At 44.9% G+C, this 21117-nt stretch overlaps 1 protein-coding gene across 1 annotated transcript in view; it reads right to left on the reverse strand.

Annotated features, from left to right (window-relative positions):
- LOC119454216 (cytochrome P450 3A14-like) overlaps positions 1-19433 on the reverse strand; it is a 95241-nt gene extending 75808 nt beyond the window's left edge. The window contains exons 1-4 of the mRNA XM_049667991.1: positions 19311-19433; positions 15042-15138; positions 8107-8159; positions 6445-6541 (exon numbers count right to left, since the gene is read on the reverse strand). Coding sequence (XP_049523948.1) covers positions 6445-6541; positions 8107-8159; positions 15042-15138; positions 19311-19366 — 303 coding nt within the window. The 5' untranslated portion in view covers positions 19367-19433. The remainder of the gene's footprint in view (positions 1-6444; positions 6542-8106; positions 8160-15041; positions 15139-19310) is intronic.
- Between the last annotated feature and the right edge of the window lie 1684 nt (positions 19434-21117).

Below are 21117 nucleotides of genomic sequence, written 5' to 3' on the forward strand. Positions count from 1 at the left end.
TTTAGGGTTGCCTACCTTAACAGATTTGTCTTATCTAATTATCTATAAAAAGACGAGGAGCGTGCAGACGTGCAGAGGCTTTCGGTGGCGTTGAGCTAGCGTAGTGAAAGTAGATAATTGGGCGAGAAGAGTGGTGCCGGCGTCGGGAGCTGATCCGCTTCCCCTTATTAAGGCGAAAACCTTACATGGCTCATACACCGGATGGCCTTGGAAAAAACGCGTCGTTCGGTCCAGTGGTACAAAAATTGTCATCATCACCAATGGCTTCAATGACGATCGATAAGTGGCCTAAAAGGCGTAGAATCGGTAAGAACAAACTTCAGTGAAATAAACGCTGAGTTGGCAGTCTTTGCTGAACAATTTCTTGTCGATTTTGGAAAACGTTCAGTGGAGGCCAACTGGAACCTGTTCAGTAAAAAAGCTTGCTGCTCTTGTCGACAAGTAGATTCCCGACATTAGCAGACCATGCACCAACACTGCGCCTTGGTTTAATAGCCATCTACGTCGCCTTAACAATAAGAAGAATCACCTCTACAGAAAGGCCGAATTAAACAGGCAGTCAGATTCCTGGCAACGCTACAGAGCCTGCGATAAGGAATATCAGTCGGCGCTGAAATGTACTCGTCACCATTTCTTCCCACACGACCTACCATCAATGTTAACAAACAACCCTCGAAAGTTCTGGTAGACAATCAATCCTTCTAATAATCCAGATATAACCCTCACCGATGCTGTTGGAGGCAGTATTCCTGCGGCTGAATGAGCGGAAGTTTTCAATAAAGCATTCACATTAGTTTTTACCCGAGAAGAGGCTTTCTTAGCCCCTTTCACAATGAATATTTCCAATACCTCAATGTCCGAAATAATTATTAGTGAGAGCGGTATCTTATCTTTACTAACGAAACTTAAAACTTCATCAGCCTCTGATCACCTAGGTTTCAACAACAAAATACTCGTGAATTCATCAGAAGGTATTCACCGCATCTTGTCCGCTATTTTTTCACAATCCCTTTCATATGGTTTCGTTCCAAGCGACTGGCGGTTAGCTAAGGTCGCGCCGATTTTCAAGTCTGGGGATCGTACATTGCCTCTCAATTATCGTCCCTTTTCATTAACTAGCACAGTTTGCAAACTCCTTGAACATGTGATTCACTCCCAGGTTATTAACTATTTAGAAGAACACAACATCATCTTTAAGTACCAACATGGTTTTCGTAAAGGCTACTCGTGCAAAACGCAACTTGCTGGATTCACCCAAGACGTACATTAATCTTTCGATGCTGGTATTCAAGTCGACTTGATATTTCTAGATTTTTCAAAAGCATTTCATAGAGTACCTCACAATCGGTTATTAACCAAATTAGCACTGCTTAATATTCACCCTCGTTGTTTTAGCATTGGTTAAAGATTTTCTTTCTTCCAGGTTTCAGCTTACCACTGTCAATAACCATAATTCTTCTTTCAGCCAAGTACATTCTGGCGTCCCGCAAGGTAGCGCACTTTGTGCCTTACTTTTCCTGATATGTATTAACGATTTACCTAACTCTGTTTCTTCCCAAATCAGACTTTTCGCTGACGATTGTGTAATTTACCGTAAAATTTATTCAAATGATGATTGCCTTGCCCTACAGTGTGACCTTGATTCAGTAACAGCATGGTGTTCTACCAGGCTCATGCAAGTGAACCCTTCTAAACCAAAATCTATGTCTTTCACTAACCATAAGTCTCGAATTCTAACAGCATATACCTTAAATAATAATCCAGTTGAGTTGGTAACCACTTATAAGCACCTCAGTGTTCCCATTCATTCTGACTTAACATGGAACCATCATATTAACCTTACTGTTGCATCCGTTAATCGGTCATTGTCTTTTAAAACATAACCTAAAGCATGCCCCTTCCCACCTCCAATCACGTGCTTATACCCCTCTAATCCGACCTAAAATCGAATATACTTCGGCAAGTTGGGACCCCCATCGACAATATTTAATAAACAGCATTGAATCACTGCCGAACCGCGCATTTCGTATCATCTACTCTGATTATTCACGTCATACCAGCACCACAGCATTGAAGAAACGTGCTGGCTTTCAAGAACTATCTCTCCGCCTAAAATTGCGCGTTTATCACTTTTTCATGAATTGCATCATCAGACAACTCTTCATAACGACTTTTTTTTTGTTTGCCATCTGCTATCTTTTATAGACACGACCATCCTTTCAAAGTCAAGCGCTTGTCATGTCGTTCATTTAACTACGCACATTCATTCATTCCACGCACTATAACTGACTGGAACGCGCCTTGCCTCCACGTATTGCTACCACCACAGATCACGATAAATTTTTAAATCTACTGTCTGCCAGTACTACAGCGTAATCCTAGTGTAAAATGTTATCTATATGTGCATTGGGTTTTTGTTTTATTCCTTATACTTATATGATGATCTCGTTGTTTATTTTATTACTTTTGTTTGTAGGTTGTGAAGCTGTTATTAATTTGTATAGGATCTTCAGGGGTATTTCGTATAAATAAATAAATATAAACATTTCTTCTTTCTTTTTTTCCGGCCTAATCCCACATAATCACTCTGTAAACGCCATACCAGATGGAGAGTTTTCTCAGTTTTAGTCACCTCGTGTAATAGACAAGCAAAGTGGGCCTGGCCTGAAATTTTTTCTCCAACCATGAATGGGTAAAAGCAGAGATGGAATAGAAGGATATAGAAGAGTTTTAAATTACAATAGCCTCTGAATAGCCACAGAGCCAAGATCACCGACCTGCACAACCTACAGGAGATTCGTCACTACGCTTCCGATAAGATGGTGGGCATGACCAGTGTTGCCAGATTACTATGCTTTTTTGAATATTTCCTATTCCAGATCTTCATAATTGAATTTCAACACTCAGTCTAGTCGATATCGAAACCGAGTGCTCTGGGAGCTGAGAAAAGGCGGCTCCACTCCTAGGGCAGATGCTAATGCCAGTGACGAAAAGCGTTCAGTTTAAAACTTAACGCCCGGCACATCCTGAAAGCACGTTTTCACTAGAAAGCATCAGCCACGTAGTCCTATATGAGTACTTGGCGCGAGATGCCATCATTCAAATTTCACCATGCACTTGCTCACTGGTTGTTTCGCCTGCCTTTATAGAGGAGCTACCTCTTCTGCGCTGCCCGCCCGCTCGGTTTCAACAATGCCGGGATTGAACGTTGAAATTGAATTATGGGTATCTCGAGTTAGGTGCGGTATTTAAGAATACAAAAAATGGGGCACATTCAAATGTGAGATACTCAAAATTTGCCATATAATCTGCCCCTAATGTTCTCATATAAAATTATTAATTTTTGGTAAGTATTCTTGGGAAACTCAAGTTATTTGCTGTAAAGTATGATCGCCTCGTCTCAGAAATCCTCTGTAAAGACGCCACTTTCGCTACGCACATAGACGATTTATATAAAAAAAAAGAAATCCGAACAGTCAATAAAAAAAAGCAGTCGGTAAGTTCGTGTATACTAAAAAAAAGTAACGATTGCAACGCTGGAATGTAGTTTAATTGAATATATAACCAAATTATTACCAAAAAGACACATTTCAAGGTGTCCAACCAGCGTGACCATGTCTTTCAAACATGTGCTCCGGCCCCTGAAACATCAAATGCAGTATCGCTGCATCGGCTAACAAGATGAACAGACCCGCGACATCGTCATTGGAGTGCGCGTTGCACATTTAACACTGGTGGTGGCTGTGGCCTACGAAAGCAGGGTAGTCGTGCAAATGAACGCGGCTGCATTGGAGAAATAGAAAAAGCAGCCGCTGCAGGGCGCATTAATCACGCTGCCGCATCGCCCTTTTCTACTACATCGATAATTCGCAGAGGAGAAACCACGTGTTTCCCTCTGCGAACGAGCGCGAGTAAGTCTTCTGATAACTATGGCAAAAAGCAGTGTCCGATCTTCTACAAAACAGACCGCTGTGGTTCAACAGAAATATGGCATTCTACTGGCAAAACCTGCCCCAAGATTTAGGAATACGAACGTGCAATCATGTGGGCAGGTCCCGTCATCACTCCTGGTAGCACTCGGCGAGCTGTCGTGAAGAAGACGTCGTTTAGCTCACGCTGGAAGCACTTCTCGATGCCGAAGGCGGCCTGGCCGATGTAGTCCATAGAAAGTGCTTGGAACTGCAGACGCAGGTTCACCTCCTCCTCGGTGTCGGTGTATGGCTCCATCATGTCCATGAACACTTCCGCTGACTCGGCGATGTGCGGGACCATCTACGCCAAAATAGACCAAAGAGCAAACGTGACTTTAAATGATGCATCATGAACCCAAACATCGCGTGCCATAAATTCATAACATAAGGGTTGACTGGTAGAGCGAGATCAGATTGTCTTCGCTTTGGTTCTAACTGCAGGACTACTTTATCGACTCTGGCCTCCTGAGAACTGTCAATAAAGGCTGACAGTTTTAGTGCACGCTCAATATGTCAAGCTGTAGGATGGGCAGGCACCTGTAAAAGGCGGGGGGAGGAATGGGGGATGCTTTTTGGATTTTCGAATGTGTTTTAGTCGACTATACTTTTTGGTTGAGAAGAAATCCGCCAGCTTACTTATTCAGCACCTGCATCATGGCGTCCGTTTTGTACGTTGTTATTCAGTTATTTATTGTACGTATATGTGGCTTGCCGCAAATTGCCCAGAAAAAAATGAATGCATCGTGCATTTCATTTCATGGCTTTATTCCCAATAAATTGATGCCGAACAGAAGTGCCAAACACAGGCGATAACTTCGAATTTTCCAACGCCGTATTCAGAAATCTCGCAGCTCATAACCGTTACCCCGAATAGTGATCTAGAGAAGGAGGCAGAGAAGAATTTTACGACTTGACATGCGCTGCTTTACCTGTTTCAGTTTGCTGGTCGTGAAACCGGATGTGACGCAGCTGCGCATTCTCTTCCACTGGGCCCCGCGCACGTGAATCACCATCTGGCCGACGATCGGATGCTGCTGGTCGGTTCGCATCGTAATCTGTTCGTTCGTAAGTGCACCTATATTGTATTTGTTGTGACAGGCAAGTATAATATATGCGCACGCATGTATGCTCACACACGCACACACCGACGCGTGCACGCACGCATTAGTGGTAGCAGCACTGTGTGGTCTTATGTCATATTAGAGCATATTAATCCTCCGTTATTGTAAAAGCCTTCTATGTTATATCGCGATAATTTATAAAGCGTCCGTGTTATGAGGAGAAGGACGAAGATTTTATTTATAGGAAGGCACGGAGGTTTATCTGAGCCTGCACACCCTAACCTGGTACTCGGCGCTTGAGAAGTTAAAAAAAAGGAACGAAAGAGGCATGCAGGATGGTGGCAATAATCTTGACATGAAATGTAATGCTCGTCGTTAATATACTAGCAATATTTGAGTCACAGTCTTCAGTCCCGTCCTGTGTAGTACATAAATTTCACCAAGGTTCTTACTGTTAATGTAGAACATATTATGGATAGAGGAGGGCAAGGAGGGCCCACCCACATGCACACTCACGCACGAACACAAGATCTTTCAAGAATAGTTGCCAGGGAAGCGGCTATAACATTTACCTGGTGGATGCATGTTGTGTAGGCACACAATATGAGCAACAGTGATTCTGGTTCATGGCAGGCACTCGAAATCTGGGTTCAGAGGGGGTGCACACCGAGGAGGTCCACACAACGCCGTGCGAATGCCTCATCAATTCTTATTCTCTGCAACTAAACTTGTGTCGTTTGAGCTTAGGTGACATGCGAAATCACATTTCGGCGATGAACTTGCGGAGACGCCGGCGGTGATGGTCTTGGGCCCAGGGATCAGTTGCAAAGTTTCGCATCATAAGCATGCAGAGACCTTGCATCACATCTTGAAAAATCGCTGCGTACTATAGAGCCATTATGCAAGGCAGCTCTTGCATCGGCGTCCGCATGTGCGTTTCCTTTCAGACCGCAGTGCAAAAATCCGAACAATAAACTAATGGTAGAGAATGAATATCAGAAACATAGTAGAGAATGAATTATCCCAAAATAACTAGACCTCTGAACGTTCCGCTGCAAACGTTTTGACAAGGCGGCCTGTCAAGCCTATAGTCTGTGCAAAGGCTCAAATGTGCGAAAGCGTTGTGACAGAACTAAGCGCTCTTTTTGCAGCGTGGTAGCAAACTCATTGTTGCCTTTGTCTAATTAATATCTTAAATTTGGGTATCCTTCCTTAAAGCACGTATTCCTGTGCAATTATCAACTCTTTGTCAATCCTAAGGAAGTTCCGACGGGCACGTACTAAAGGAAGCGGAAATTTTCAACGAAAGAACGGTGGACACTCAGGTCGCTTTGATATGAACCGATTCGTTTGCAAAAACATTGAATTTGCAAAGCCGCACACGCCAAAAAGGAAGTTAAACGGTTTCTTACCCCACGAGCCGTGAAATTCTGGAAGTTCTTGATATAAGCGAACTCCAGAAAATCCAGTTCCTTGACCACGAGAAATGGAACGTCGCCATTGTAGAACCTGTTTAAATCAGGCACATGTATATAAAGTTACCGCATCGTGCGGGCACGTGGTGATGAGTATATTATTTCGAGATGTTAATGAAGTTTATATATGCCATATCGGTTCTTTCCAGCTTGCTTTTTTAGGCAAATCGTACAAACTGGTGCCTGCAGATTGTTTTATTGTGTAGTGATCGGTTATTTATTATGGCAACAATAAACAAGATGATAATCCCACAAGCAGCCTTGTTTGAGACTCCTAATTCATAGTACGAAAACTAAGTTAAGCGTGATAGAAAGAACGCCACTAACGCTAGGTTCTCCAGAATTCTGCAATTACCTTGCTGGTTTAACAGAAGTACTTGCAGTCATTAAGGACGCTCAACTGGATAGGGTGTATGCTAGTTTGAAATATATTGATTTGTCTAGAAAAGACCTCAGTTATGTTAACCACGGCTAGAGAGCGGCCCGAGGGATGCGTAGAAATCGGTTGAACTCAGATTTACGCCTTTTTTACCTAGTTTTCTTTTTTTCTGTTTGTTATTTCTCATGCTCTCCTGGACCAAGCCCAGCGAACCGCTCGTGCCAGTGGAGCCCTGGACTAGGGGCCCCAACCACGGGACCTAAAATTTCATTTTATTCATTAAAGTTTTTTTTTCTCTCTCTCTCTCTCATGCTTCTTAGCGCACATACACGGTCAATGTAAACTCAAGCACCCATATCACTACGGTAACATGCACTTCTTCAATTTGATGAGTAGCTCAGAAAATGTGCTCGAAATGTTAAAAAATGGCACGTTGAGATATTTACGCGATTTCTTAGGGATATTCATTACCACAGCGTCAGGCATACTAAAATGACTCCAGGTAGCAATCTGAAGAATAATTATAAGTATTACACTAAACAATATTTAAATACTACACCCATACTTCTAAGGTGGTTGACCTAAAAGGTAATAACCGCTTCCATGCTTGCTATAACCCAACGTTGCTAATGTTTTGCAAAACAGTGCATTCCAGATAACTTTACCAAGAAATTTGTAACTCAAATGCCGAAAAGCGCTACTTCAATGCTCCGTACAGTAATGGATGTGTGATGTGACTGTTTCCGCGTCACTGTCGAGTTAGCGTGAATGGGCATCGTTATGAAGCCGTGAACTCTGAAACAAACAATCGCCATGTGTTCCTTTTAGAGCTATTGTAATAGCATTCGTAAGTCGAAGGAATGCTGGTGGGTATGAGAGTGAACGTGGGCTATAAGGACACTAATGACACCGAGCTATATAGAAAGGAGTTATTGTCATAAGGCCGGAACCACATTATTGCTTTTCACAATAATAATTTTCCTATGCGATGTTCGCTGTGGTGCAAACACTTGTCCTACTGATCTCAAGTTGCTCTTGTTTCGAGTTGGCCGACTTCATGAGACTGCCCAGTACTTTCAATATCTGATCCCTCCATGTTATTTTCTGCAGCATGAGCCCAACAACGTTGCCCGTCTGTTGGCGCCCACTCGCCAGCTCTGGGACACCGGCTGTTATCTGTTTCTACTCATTGTACTACACGATACACGGTGAAGCCTTACCCACAGATGTCGCCGTATTCCTTACACCATTTATCGAGTGCTTTGTGCAGACCCTGTTGGGAACAAAAAGACGACGCATGCACTGTAAATAAACACGATTTCTTTGACCTCATAAAGCCTAACGCATCATTTTTGCTATACCGCGTGTGATACCTCATAACTAAGGGCCCGAATTCACAAAAAAGATTGCCCCCACCTCCCCGAAGGGAATCGTGAGAAAATGCGAATGCATTTCTTGCGCCGAGAGTACACGGCGTAGTAATTTTAATAGCGTAAATTAATGACGAGACGAGGATTTGCACCGTAACCATTTATTTACACATTCATCAGCACCTGTTGACGTTTCTCCGCCGCGTCTATAACACGAACTTCAGCGTTCTCGGCTCGCCGTTGACGTCTCACAGCGGCGTATCGAGCACACATTTCCGGATCTTCGGCTCGGCGTTTCGCAGCGGCTTCCCGAGCAGGGAGTTCGGTATCGGCAGCTCGCTTGCGTTCGGCATCACGCGCTCTTCGCTTCGCAGCCTTGTCTTCAGCTTCTTCTCCTCCGGTTGATGATGACGTTGAAGTTACTGCAGTGACGTCACCTCCAGCGAGAGGTGTAATGCTCGGGTTGGATTGTATTACACTTCTTGCTAGGGGTACCGTTGCCGTCAGACATTCGCCTTCACCGACTTCTGCCATCGCCTTGAGAGGCGCCCAGCCAGCGAACGGTCGAGAGTGAGGCGCGGGCTTCACTCCATTTATATATACGTGCGAGCGAGCGAACGGGAGAGTGGGGCGCAGGGAGGAGAGAGAGCGAACGACGAGAGAAGGAGCGGCGAAGCACGGCACCTACCCTCTCTCCACACACGCGGGAGCTCCGCCGAGATGATGATGATGATGATTTATTGGCATCCCCTTTGAAACGGGGCGGCGACAAATAGTCACCTAGCCTGCTTGATTTAATCAGGTATACTATACATGTTCTTATCTAGCATTTTTGTATACCTCTCATTATTATTTTTCTTTTTCAAAAATTTACCTTGTGCCGCTGCCTATGATTTTAAGAGATCAGGTCGTATCCATCTTTTCCCTGCTTTTTTGCCACCAGTACTCCCATCGTCTCTTGCTGATCTCTACTGGCTGATCTGTTTATGTTTCCTTCCATTTTGAAACCAAGCGCTTCTGGGAGTTGCACGTTACCTACGGTTCTCGCTGGGTGGATCCCGTCGCATTCCATCAGGATGTGCTGAGTGGTTTCTGGATCTTTACTGCAGCATGCACATGTCTCATCTAGTTCCGAATATTTGTTCCGATATGTTTTCGTCCTTAGGCAACCGGCTCGAGCCTCAAATAGCAAGGCACTGCCCTTTGTGTTATCGTACAGATTTTCCCTTCTAATTTCTTTCTTCTCATTCTTGTAAATCTCTATTGACCTTTTGATTCCATTCTTTGCATCCAATTCACGGTCTCTATTTCTCGCACTTTCTTTCTGGTGACTCCTGGTTGTCTATTTGCAGTTTCGATTATCCTGTACTTGGTTGCCAACTTCCTTGACCTCTTCCTCCATTCTGTGTCTACGCTTTTCATGTAGAGATATTTGTGCACTTTAGCCGCCCATATATTTTCATCCATGTTCCTGAGCCATTATTCAAAACTAATTTTGCTCTTTGCTTCTCTGACTTCAAAAGAGGCGCAATCCATGTCACCCTGCACTGCCTCATTTGTGGTATTACCGTGGGCTCCGAAAGCCAACCGGCCTACTGATCTTTGGTTAACTTCCAAACCCGCCAATATATCCGATTTTAAGCATTTGCGAATGTTAGCGCTGGCACCATTACTCCTTTCCAGATTGCACGCACCACCTCATACTTATTGTGGCCCCACAGTGCTCTGTTTCATTATTGCTGCATTCCGCTTCCCCTTTATTTTCAGATTATCTTAGTGGTTGCTTGAGTAATTCTTTCCTTCGTTTATGTGTACCCCGAGGTACTTATATTGCTTCACTATGGGTATTACTTGCTGTTGAATTGACACCACGAAGTTACTCGTGTGCTCATTAGAGATCATAATTCCTGATTTCTCTGTGCTAAACTTAGGGCCTAGATTTGTCGCCGCATTCCCACAGATATTCGCAAGTATCTGTAAATCTTTTTTATTGTCCGCTAGTAGCACAATGTCGTCTGCGTACATCAGTCCGGGGACCTTCTGTTGCACCATTTGTCCATTACGCATGTAGGATAAATCAAAACCTAATTCGCTGTTTTCCAGTCGTCTTTCTATACCCTTGACGTAAAGCGTGAACAACAATGGTGACAGAGGGCATCCTTGCTTCAATCCTTGCTGAATTCCCACCATTTCATTTACTTTTCTACCTTCCCATACCACTTGTACTTGGTTGTCTCTATATATCTCCCTCAGCAGCTCCATGAAATCGTCATCTATGCCTTCGTGATGAAGAATATCCCACAACAATTCCCTGTCTACGTTGTCATAAGCTCCTTTAATATCTAGAAATGCTATCCATAAAGGTCTTTTCTGAGCTACTGAACTCTCTATGCACTGAGTTAGTACAAACATATTGTCTTCTAAGCGTCTGCCTGGCCTGAACCCATTCTGTAGTTCCCCCAATACATCGTTTTTCTCCACCCACTTCGACAGTTCTAATTTTATGGCTTGCATTGCCATTCTATATATCACCGACGTTACTGTAACTGGCCTGTACGAGCTCGTCTTATCCTTATCTCCTTTGCCTTTGTAGATGAGATTCATCTTGCTTTCACGCCATCCAACGGGAATTTTCTTTGTTCTAATCACTTGCTCTATGGCATTAGTCAGCAGTGCCTTGCTTTTTGGACCGAGGTTTTTGATTAGCTGTATTGGGATTTCATCGGGTCCTGCTGCCGTGTTGTTAGGCACATTTTCTGCTGCCTTTTTCCAATAAAAGCTTTCTATGCTAAATTTTGATCTCTCTGGCCTCTCTGCTGTTGCTGGATCTGTTGTCTGAACTGCGCTTTTTCTCGTGCCGAAGTTATCCCTAATAACGTATGTGATGTACCGCATCGCATCATCTCCTTCGTAGATGTTACCGTCTTCATCCCTTTTTTTAGTTGGAGCTCCGAGTGCTTTTATATGGTTCCAGAATCTTTTTGGAGCGCTTTTGTCTCTTTTGTGAATGTTAAGCACCCAACGTTCACTTGCGCATTTAATTTTCTCTTGCACGAGCTCACTCGCAACCCTTTTCTTTTCTCGGTATGTATTCCATCTAAGGAGCACCTCTTCTTCTTGTAATCCTAACTTTTTGGCTTCTCGATGAGCCCTAGATGCCTCTCTACGCTCTTCTATAGCTTGTTTTATTTCCTTGTTCCACCACTTACGTGGTTTCCTCTTGCCAATCCAACAATTGTTTTGCCGTATCCGCCTTATTTCATGCTTCATAACGTCCACCAGTTCCTTATATTCCCAGACTGCTGTAGGAAAATCCTTAATTTTCTTCTCTATGTTGTTTGCGATCTCTGTTATTTGCTCGTCATTCATTTTTAAAAATTCTGAGGCTATTGGTTCATGTTCTGCGCTAGTATCTCGCCAAAAATTTAATGCTTGACATCTATGATCGCTTCCCAGGCAATTTTTTCCATTTTCGTCTATTATCATTTGGTCTAGTTGTTCGTAGACCATTTCTGAGACTAAGGCCTAGTCGATACATGACTGCCTGTTTCCGCATTGCCACGTTACCTGTCCATGACACTTATTCTCCCTGTTAACTACTATAAGGTTATGTTTAGCACACAGATCCAGCACTAGAGAGCCGTTGTAATCAGTATATTCGTCTAAATCGTCCATGTGTGCGTTCATATCTCCCACTAATATCACCTGGCTCGATTTACTGAACTCATTAATATCGCTTCTAATGCAATCAACCAATTCCTTATTTTTTCTACGCTATCACTACCTGTCCAAAGGTAAGCTACTCCCAGACACGTCTTTTTACCTTGCCATGTGCCACTAATTCATAAATGCTCTTTACATGTCTCGTTTACCCTTTGCCACTTCAGACCTCGCCTAATTAGTACGCCTACGCCTTTCCTTGACCCGGTCATTCTGTTTCACCCTTCCCATACAAAATTGTCAATAACAGGCGGCTGCTCCAAATCTCTTAGATGCGTTTCGGTCAAGGCGTACACGCTAATCGCTTCATCATTCAGCTGCGTTTGAATTTCCAGCCATTTTTCCTTCTTTCGACCACCCTGCATGCTAATGTAGCAAATTTTACCTTCTCTATTCTTATCCTTTCTGCATCTTTTCCTGACTCCTGGTCGTCTAATTCTGCCCTTTACTGGTGTTTCGCTACGTTCAATACTTAATCCTGCTTCCTGATTGCCTGGGGCCCGCCTAAAAAAGCTACAGCTCGCGCTGCGAATCGACGTCCGACCGGTGTTGCTACCCTTTCGCTAAAATGCATCCCGTCAACCACAAAAGCGCCTTCGCGGCCTGCTCGGTGCACTTCTCGGTTGATGTCAATGACCGTAAAATTCATTGCTTTAGCTATAGAGTCCAAATTTCCCTGTTTACTGCAAGAATTTCCCTTTCAATTTCATAGCCCTGCCTTTCAACCTCTGGCACCGTGCAGACTTCCTTTGAAACATTCCGCAGGTCGGTGACCCCTTTGGCTATTTGCTTTGTGATCCCTGCTCCTCGTCCGTGTCGTACATCGATCACTCCGCCCATTATCACCACTAGGTGTCTCTCCTCCATTGTGTCCCACATGCCTTCCTTGGCCTTCGCTATCACCTCTCTAATCGGCTTTCCCGGAAGCGCGCTAACCTGGACTCGTTCGCCTGCACCTACCCTCTCTGTTATCGCCGGTTCTACTCTAGGCATGTTGGAATTCCCAACAAAGACTACTCGACGCTTTTCTTCCCCCTCACCGCCGAAAGCTGCCCCCGAGGTCACAATGCCCTCCCCTCCTGTCTTATCCTTGCCCTTGGCTTTGTTCTCTTCCGCGGCTGCGTCAGTGGTATCCCCCTCGTGACTATCACTGACGGTTCCGGGTTCGGCTGTCTCTGCACTCGCATTGGAGCCAGCTCCATTCACAGTGCTCGCCTCGATGGGTTCACCACTGCTTTGCTGATTTGTGGCCCTCAGCTGCATCTCTACGTTAACTAGCTTTTCTTCTACCTCCTCCCTCTGTTTCTGCTCACTTTTAAGTTCCTGTTCAAGCTTTCCAACCCGCTTAGCTAGGTTATCTTTCTCTTGCTCGAGACGGTCTAGCCGCGACCCTAGCACACACATCCTACAGATAAAATCGGCACCATTCGCTTCGCGTGCAGACTTAAACCGCGTTTCTTCCAGCGCGTAGGAACGCTCGCACTCAGAACAACGCACGCGTGGGTTTCCCCGAGTACCAACCATCATCTCGTACTAACAAGGCGTGGATGTAACAAAAACAAAAAAAGAAAACAATTTGTTACCTACTTTTACCTAAGCGAGAAGACCAAGAAAGTGAAAAAGCATGAAAATAATTTATCAAGATTGCTTGGCTAGGCTAACCCTCCTAGAAAAAACAAAACAAAGAGGACCTATAAAATAAGAAATCTTATCTGTTCGGCTCGCTGCTCCTGCTGCCCTGAAACGGCACCTCAACTCGACACGTCCGCTCCCGTCGGCTTCACTCGAGAGAGTTCCCGCGATGCGAGCGCCCTCACACGCCAGAGCGCTCTCCTCCTCTCCACTCACTCTCCACTACTCCGCCCGCAGCACCAGCTCCGGTATCTAGGGGCGAGAATAAGCAAGCGCGCCCGCAGCTGTTGCTATGGGAGAGGGAGTGAGAGTGGAGAGACAAAACCTGCCGGCGCGCGGACACCGACAGACGCCTGACATGTCCCGACTAAGAAATGCATTCGCATTTAAAAGCACTTATGGTAGAATTTTACGTGAAGGAACACTTCAGCCAATCCTAATGCTGAACAATTTATCAGTGAAGGCCACCGCCCAGTGGTAAAGTTACGTTGCAAATGAAGAGCTTGGTGAATTCGGCCCCTGATATAAGTGCGAGTAACTCAACGGGAATGCACATAGAAGCGCTTTCGATACGCCGGAGTCCCCCCCCCCCCTTCCGAGTTGAGGATAGTACTGCACAATTAGCTACTTTATATGTTAAGTATTTTCGTGTGTTAATTTTTCATTGTTTTTTTTTGTGGAGTATACTATGCATGGCGACAGATAAAACTGAACAAGGTATTCTAATTTTGGTGATGTTAAATGGTGGGCTTTCCGGGGTTACATGGCATCAACGTGCAACGAATCGTCGGTCAGTTTTCAACAGAACCTCACTAGTCATTGGCGCGTTGTATTTCGCTCAGTGCTACGAATAAGCGGTTATGTCTGCCGAAATGTAATTAGCTTCATTGATGGCATTTAACTTCCGAGAGCAATAGAAAGGTTACGACAGACGTCGTAGCGGGGGCTTAGAATTTGTGCCGGAAATGTGGGTTTCTACAACGTGTATTCAAAGCAGAGCGCAAAATAAGTTTTGCACTCCACCCTAGTCATAATGCCGCCGATGTAACCAGGAATTGTTGCCGGAATTTTTGCTTCCCGTAGCATCGCCGCTATGATGGCCGAAATGTGTCTGAGGTTGTTGCCGACTAAAAGAAAGACACCATGGTGCATTTGCTCGAAAACAGGAACGCAAGCCATCCCTGTATTGCGTAAACGGGACATGCTGACTCCATGCCATGCCTCATTTAAGTACCATCATCATGGTTGCTGATTTGAAGACTGAAGCTCATACAGTTTTACAGATTTTAATGGCTCATCAGTGCAGACGCATAAGGTAAAGTTTCTGAGAACACTGGAATCGGTAAGTGGTAAGAATACGGAGCGTTAATTTGTCTTAATTACCTTTTCATTCGTGGATACTCACAACGTATGCATGCTGGTAAAGTGCTTACCAAGGAATGGTACTCCCACAGATTACCCCACAGTAGATTGGGCTCTGGTCCGGGAATGCCCAGTTCCTTGAAATAGGAGAACTTCTTTTTCCGCCACCTGTTCGGACAACGAATCAATGAATGAAGTGATGTATTTGAAAAAGTAGAGCTCGTGAACGACAATGGCACGGAGAATATTTATTCTTGATTGCAAATTAGAATACTAATACCACGAAAAGGCAGTAATATTCTGTATGGTGTTTCCGAACAGGTATTTTTAAAATCGTATGTAGAACATAGGGCGATGCGCTTCGTTTAGGTGGATCATCTGATGAGGCAAACTTTAGCTGCACAACCAATCGCAATATACAGGCAGCCAATTAAAGGTTTCGCTAATAAATCACTATGGAACAGATATCGAAATTGCTAATTTAAAACCTAGCAATAGTGAAGTCAAAATACGTAATTGAAAGACATTGACTAGTGCTACTTTCAAGATATCCGTTTTTAACATGTGCTGCGAAACACATTGGCATTCCTGCTTTTCGAAGGCCTCCCTTTAGCTCGTCATTGTATTGTTTAGCAGATGTTCAGTATTCGATTCTCTAAAGTTGTGCTGGCCTTATAATTTCTGAAAACAAACACGAATTCTCTGCCGCTGGGCTCAAATTTTACATTTCGACATACGTTCGAAAGAGAATAAATGAAAAGTAATTAGTCAATCATTTCATTACAGCATCCTGGCTACCTTGATCGAGAAGCAGATAACGTCCACCTATTTCACAAACCCAACTAAAAAGGTGGAACATTAACATGAAACTACATAGGAAACCCATATTAAAACAGAAAGCTTCAGATTTGAAGATCAGTTACGCAGACCTCACGCACAGTGGGAATCAGTGGTATATGGGAAGCATGTTTGAGGTAGCTGCATAAGCAACATTGCTTGAAGTTCTGCAAAGATTCACCAGATGGAGGGATATGTTGGGGGAAATTGTTTGTATGACGATGACCACGACAATAGTTTGACGATTTGTTTATTTTACTCTGATGAATAAACACTACTGCCTGCCTACTGCGTTAAGGCCCACCCACATGCAGCGAATTGCCGGCGAAAAAGGGGTGGCCGGCCGCCCGGCGGCGTCCGCCCTCAGGCAGGCGGCCAAAACGTAGCTGTTCACCGCCGATCAAGCCAGGCTTGATATTTAGTCGGCATCTGCGGGAAGCGGCGAACACACGCGAGCAGCTCGGACCAATGAGGGCTCGACTGACTCCGACTTCCGGTTGAAATCATGGCGTCGGCGGCCTGGCGGCGGCCGGCTGTTTTTCGCCGGCGAAAGTTCGTCAGGAAAGCTCGCTCCATGTGGGTCGGCCTTTACTCCCTTGGCTGATGTCGAATTAGGGCACTGGGTAAACTGGGCCAATCCCAGAGGCGGTGCAATGTTGCATTATGCCAACGAATTTTGGACATTGCCCCGTCAGAAATCTATTGAACTTCACCGCAATGCACTCAGTGACCGAGGTTGGTGGAAAAACGAATACAGACAGGCAGGCAGGCAGGCAGGCCGACAGACAGACCGATAGATAGATAGATAGATAGATAGATAGATAGATAGATAGATAGACAGACAGACAGACAGACAGACAGACAGACAGACAGACAGACAGACAGACAGACAGACAGACAGACAGACAGACAGACAGACAGACAGACAGACAGACAGACAGACAGACAGACAGACAGACAGACAGACAGACAGACCAGACAGACAGACCAGACAGACAGACAGACAGACAGACAGACAGACCAGACAGACAGACAGACAGACAGACAGACAGACAGACAGACAGACAGACAGACAGACAGACAGACAGACAGACAGACAGACAGACAGACAGACAGACAGACAGACAGACAGACAGACAGACAGACAGACAGACAGACAGACAGACAGACAGACAGACAGACAGACAGACAGACAGACAGACAGACAGACAGACAGACAGACAGACAGACAGACAGACAGACAGACAGACCCAGAAAAGCTTGTGAAGTAGCCTTAAAGTTCTAGTCGCATTAAAACAAGCCTATCTTGTTGCCGGCATTGCCACAAATGCTGTGCTTCGCGTTTAGCAATTAGCAGCCGTGGAAGAGCGTCAAAAAATACGGGTGAAAGCCGCAGTTATGTTTCTAGCCGATCGAACAGTTTTGTTTTCCCGTGCGACCAGGAAGCGTCTGACGGTTTGCTGCAAGTCGATAGATGGCGCTTCACTTTTTCACTATTCCAAACTGCACCACCTTCGTGGCGTCCAACCTCAATCGAGACGTTACTGAAACTATTTTTATATTTCTAGATGCTTAATGAATGCTCAGGCTGCTAGATGCTGTTTCGTACAAAAAATGGGCAATACCCATCTCATGATGATTGTCGACCGTAATGCGTTCAGCGTTGAATCAGTATAGCCGCGCAACGCATTGACAGCGTCCAAGCGAATTATGTATATGTGTGTACTACAACTTGATTCCTCATTCGCGCATCTTTAAGAACACTCGGCGCCATCTAGTGACGCCGCCGGGAAGCCTGCGCATGTCCTCCGAGACGCACGGTGTTCCGGTGCATGCGAACGCGCATCGTGCGGCAGCCGTGCTCCTCTCCCGCGCTTATTTCTAGAGATGCTGCAACACCTAGTTGCGCTGCCAAGAAGTCCGCACGTGGCTTCCACTGCAAGAAGTGTGGCCTGCCGCTCTTTCACTTGTCGCTCACCCAGTCGCACAAACTCAGCGACCCAAGGTGGCGAGATATTCATTGAAGAGTGGCATATGCCCAGTGCATTCATGATGCAGCTCGCTAAACTATTGGCGTGAAATAGTTTCACTGAAAAGTGGCAAACGCCCAGTGCATTTATTTGGATTGCGCTCCTTGTGGAACCCGTGTTAAGTGGTTCTCATTCCCACGTTACCGGAAAAATTTAGAGGATAAATTTGTCATTGTAGAGTGGCACATTCCCAGTAACACATACACAGTGAGCGAAGTTGGAATCAAAGAAGTTCATTGGAGACAAGCCCACACACAAGTTGGTCCGATGGTTGGTTTTGAACTCTGTTCCCTTAGAACAGCAGCTCGATGCACTTTCCCATTTGACCATGGACTACCCAGTGGTCGAGATAGGCGAGAAAACGGTTGGAGACATACATAGATAGACATTCAGGGCCAGAAAATTGCTTGAGGTACCCTAAGAGTGCTGACGAGTTAAATGTACAAGATGGAGCCTATATGCCTTGAGACATGTTCCGCAGATATATTCTACAACTATCTATAGCTCAGTGCAGTCATTGAGCTGCGCGCTGTGTGTAAAGCTTACAATTAAGCGTAACCAAGACGTAACATATTCATATATGCATATGACGCATTTGGATTCCTGTATAATACACAAGTGAACACATGTGTTTATGTTGACACAGTTTATTTTAAAATCACGTACGGGGATATAGTTTAGAAAGAAATCTTTGAACCACATGCTACCATCTAACTATAATCAACCTATACACGGTACTAGATACCAGAAAACACTTCGTGAATTCAAACACAACGCAGGTCTTTCAGCATACGCATGGCTCATATCAGCTATTATACCTATGACAAGTTTTCATTCAAATAAAAGAAGAAATAGTACGATGTAGTGATTCCGCATACCGTTTCTCAGGCACTATCAGTAGAATACTTATGGTGCCTTAAGTAGCTTGCTTTCAAGTTAGATAAAACCGTTGCTGTCTCTGCGTCTTCAGAGTGAACAAAAGAGCTCATGTTATGATTACTTGCATGTATGGCTTTTCAGGAACGTTGCTGTAATGGCATATTTTTTCTTGTGATGAGATATGTCGATCGAAAAATATTTTCCAAAAGTGACTGCCAGGAGCGGTAACCTAATGTCTTTGCCCACGTCGCCGGTACTTTACAACTGAATGCATTAGCCATGGCACATGTGTTTCACAGCTAACAAATGTGAGTTACGGAGTGTTATGTCCCAAATCAACTGTGGCACTATGACAGCACGGCCACTTGATTTTTAACCCTTTCTTGGCTTTAAAGGGCACACAACTATTTTATTTCCGCGGCCCACACGTGGCTGCTTCCTTTGTAAATCAAAGGCGTCACCTACTGTTAGAAATCACACCAAAGCTGTTGAGCCAGCGACGTGTCTCTTTCTAGAAGAATTGAGAAAAGGAAGAGAAAAAAAAACTTGACGAAATGAGCCATTTAGGACTTTATGATACGCGTAGCAGCTTACCGAATGAAGAGTGTCAGCGCAACCACGATAAAGGCTACGGTGAACCACACACCCATCTCCACAGTCTCCTAGCTGGCTGGGATATCGTCCGCTGCTGCAATCGCACAGTGCCCCGGATAGGCCCGGAAGCCGCCCCCAGAGGAGGCCTCGTCGGGTTTATCTTCTCTTTACTCGTTGCCTATGCCATGTTAGTCACGGCACGCATTTGGACCTTGGTGTCAATGCCGTAAAATTATCCGCGCGGCATTCCCACCACGAGTAATCTGGAGTAGTTTCATGCAGGGCGAAAACAAAAGTTGCCACTTCAAGTGGACTCAATTTTACATCCACGTGTTTCGCTGTCGTGGTCCTTGCTGCTTGTTTCCGCGGGATGATTGAAGGGTTGAAGAAGCACAGGTAGAAGTTTTATGCATCCATACTCGGTTTCATGCATAGCACTCAGCGCTGTGGAAGCTAAAAAAGTGGTGTGGTTACAGAGGTTTCACTCCTCGCCTTTCGCAGAGCAGTTGTTTTCTTTATTTATGACGTTCTGCAGAAGATCTATCTCATATATCACAGTTTGCGGACGCAGGCTTGGGTTAAAAGCCGTATTGCTTCTGAATATTTGATTCCAATATAAGCCTTTGTTTTCAGTAGCACAGGGCCAACGCCGACACAAGAAGGCGATACAACCACAAAAGGCGCATGTGTTGACATATGACATACAGCAACGCAAGCACCATGTGTTGTCGTATGTCCATCTAGTGTCCATGTTTACCCTGCGTTTATGAGTACAAAGGTCATGTACCAACAAGCAAAACGTTCTCGCCTATTCATGTATAGGCGACGTACTATATTTTGGTCGCGAGCGCAGCTGATGTGGTATGGCGGTTGGTCTCAGAGACATCTTACTCCGCTAGTTTGTGGTAAATAGGCACAGATCTCCGACGCCTTTCATGCAATACATCTGCCATGTTTGACTACATAAATGTATGGTGTTAATCTTACATCGAATTACATGTCCTGCATAACTATATTTCCTATGTGGCGCGCTATGTTTTTGGACGTGAAGGTAAGTAGTATGGGAAGTCTACCTAGCCTTCGTGGCGTTGTCTTCTATGTATCAGACGGAGTATACGGATGCTTATCGACAGATATTCCACCATTGCACACGTGACGGTATCGATCAGTTTGGCAGAGCCAAAAACAGCAAGTGTGTGTGATGTTAAACCTTTGTCAAAGCGTCATTGGATGAAGTAGGCATTGGGAACAAGATACACTCGTTCCTTCGTTCCTTCAAACTATCGGGCGTGACCATCTTTCATGGGACACCATGTTTTCTGGCATATTGAATTTGTCAAGGTGGTAGCTGCGCTTTGAGGCTTCGCTACGAGGTCCATTGAGGTAGGAAGTTGACGAACGGGTCCGGCTAAGCACTACAACCATAAGATCATGCAGATGGCACTGCCGCTTAAGCACTAGGCCATTCTCCTTTGCTACAATCGGCCTCCGCTCAAGAACAAGGCCATCCTGGCGGCTTAAGGCGAAGCCACAACACGCATATTATAACACGGCTTGATGTTCCGGGCGTAGACAAGTTCGAGGCCCTGATGGCACAGGTCTGTCAATGGCGTGAGTGGCTTCACGAGGTGTTTAACGGAAGACGTGTACTCCTTAACACAGGAGGGCAAATGGTATTTAGCTACAAGTTTAGTGGAGAGGCCCGGTGCGGTAGCAGATACCCTAAGCTAATCCAAAGAGCAAGCGGAAGGAGGGCGTGGAGAATAGTCGTCATAGAGACGGGGTTGCTGCTGCCACTGATCCTCGG

This window comes from Dermacentor silvarum, chromosome 5 (assembly GCF_013339745.2).
Source record: "Dermacentor silvarum isolate Dsil-2018 chromosome 5, BIME_Dsil_1.4, whole genome shotgun sequence".
Classification (NCBI taxonomy): domain Eukaryota; kingdom Metazoa; phylum Arthropoda; class Arachnida; order Ixodida; family Ixodidae; genus Dermacentor; species Dermacentor silvarum.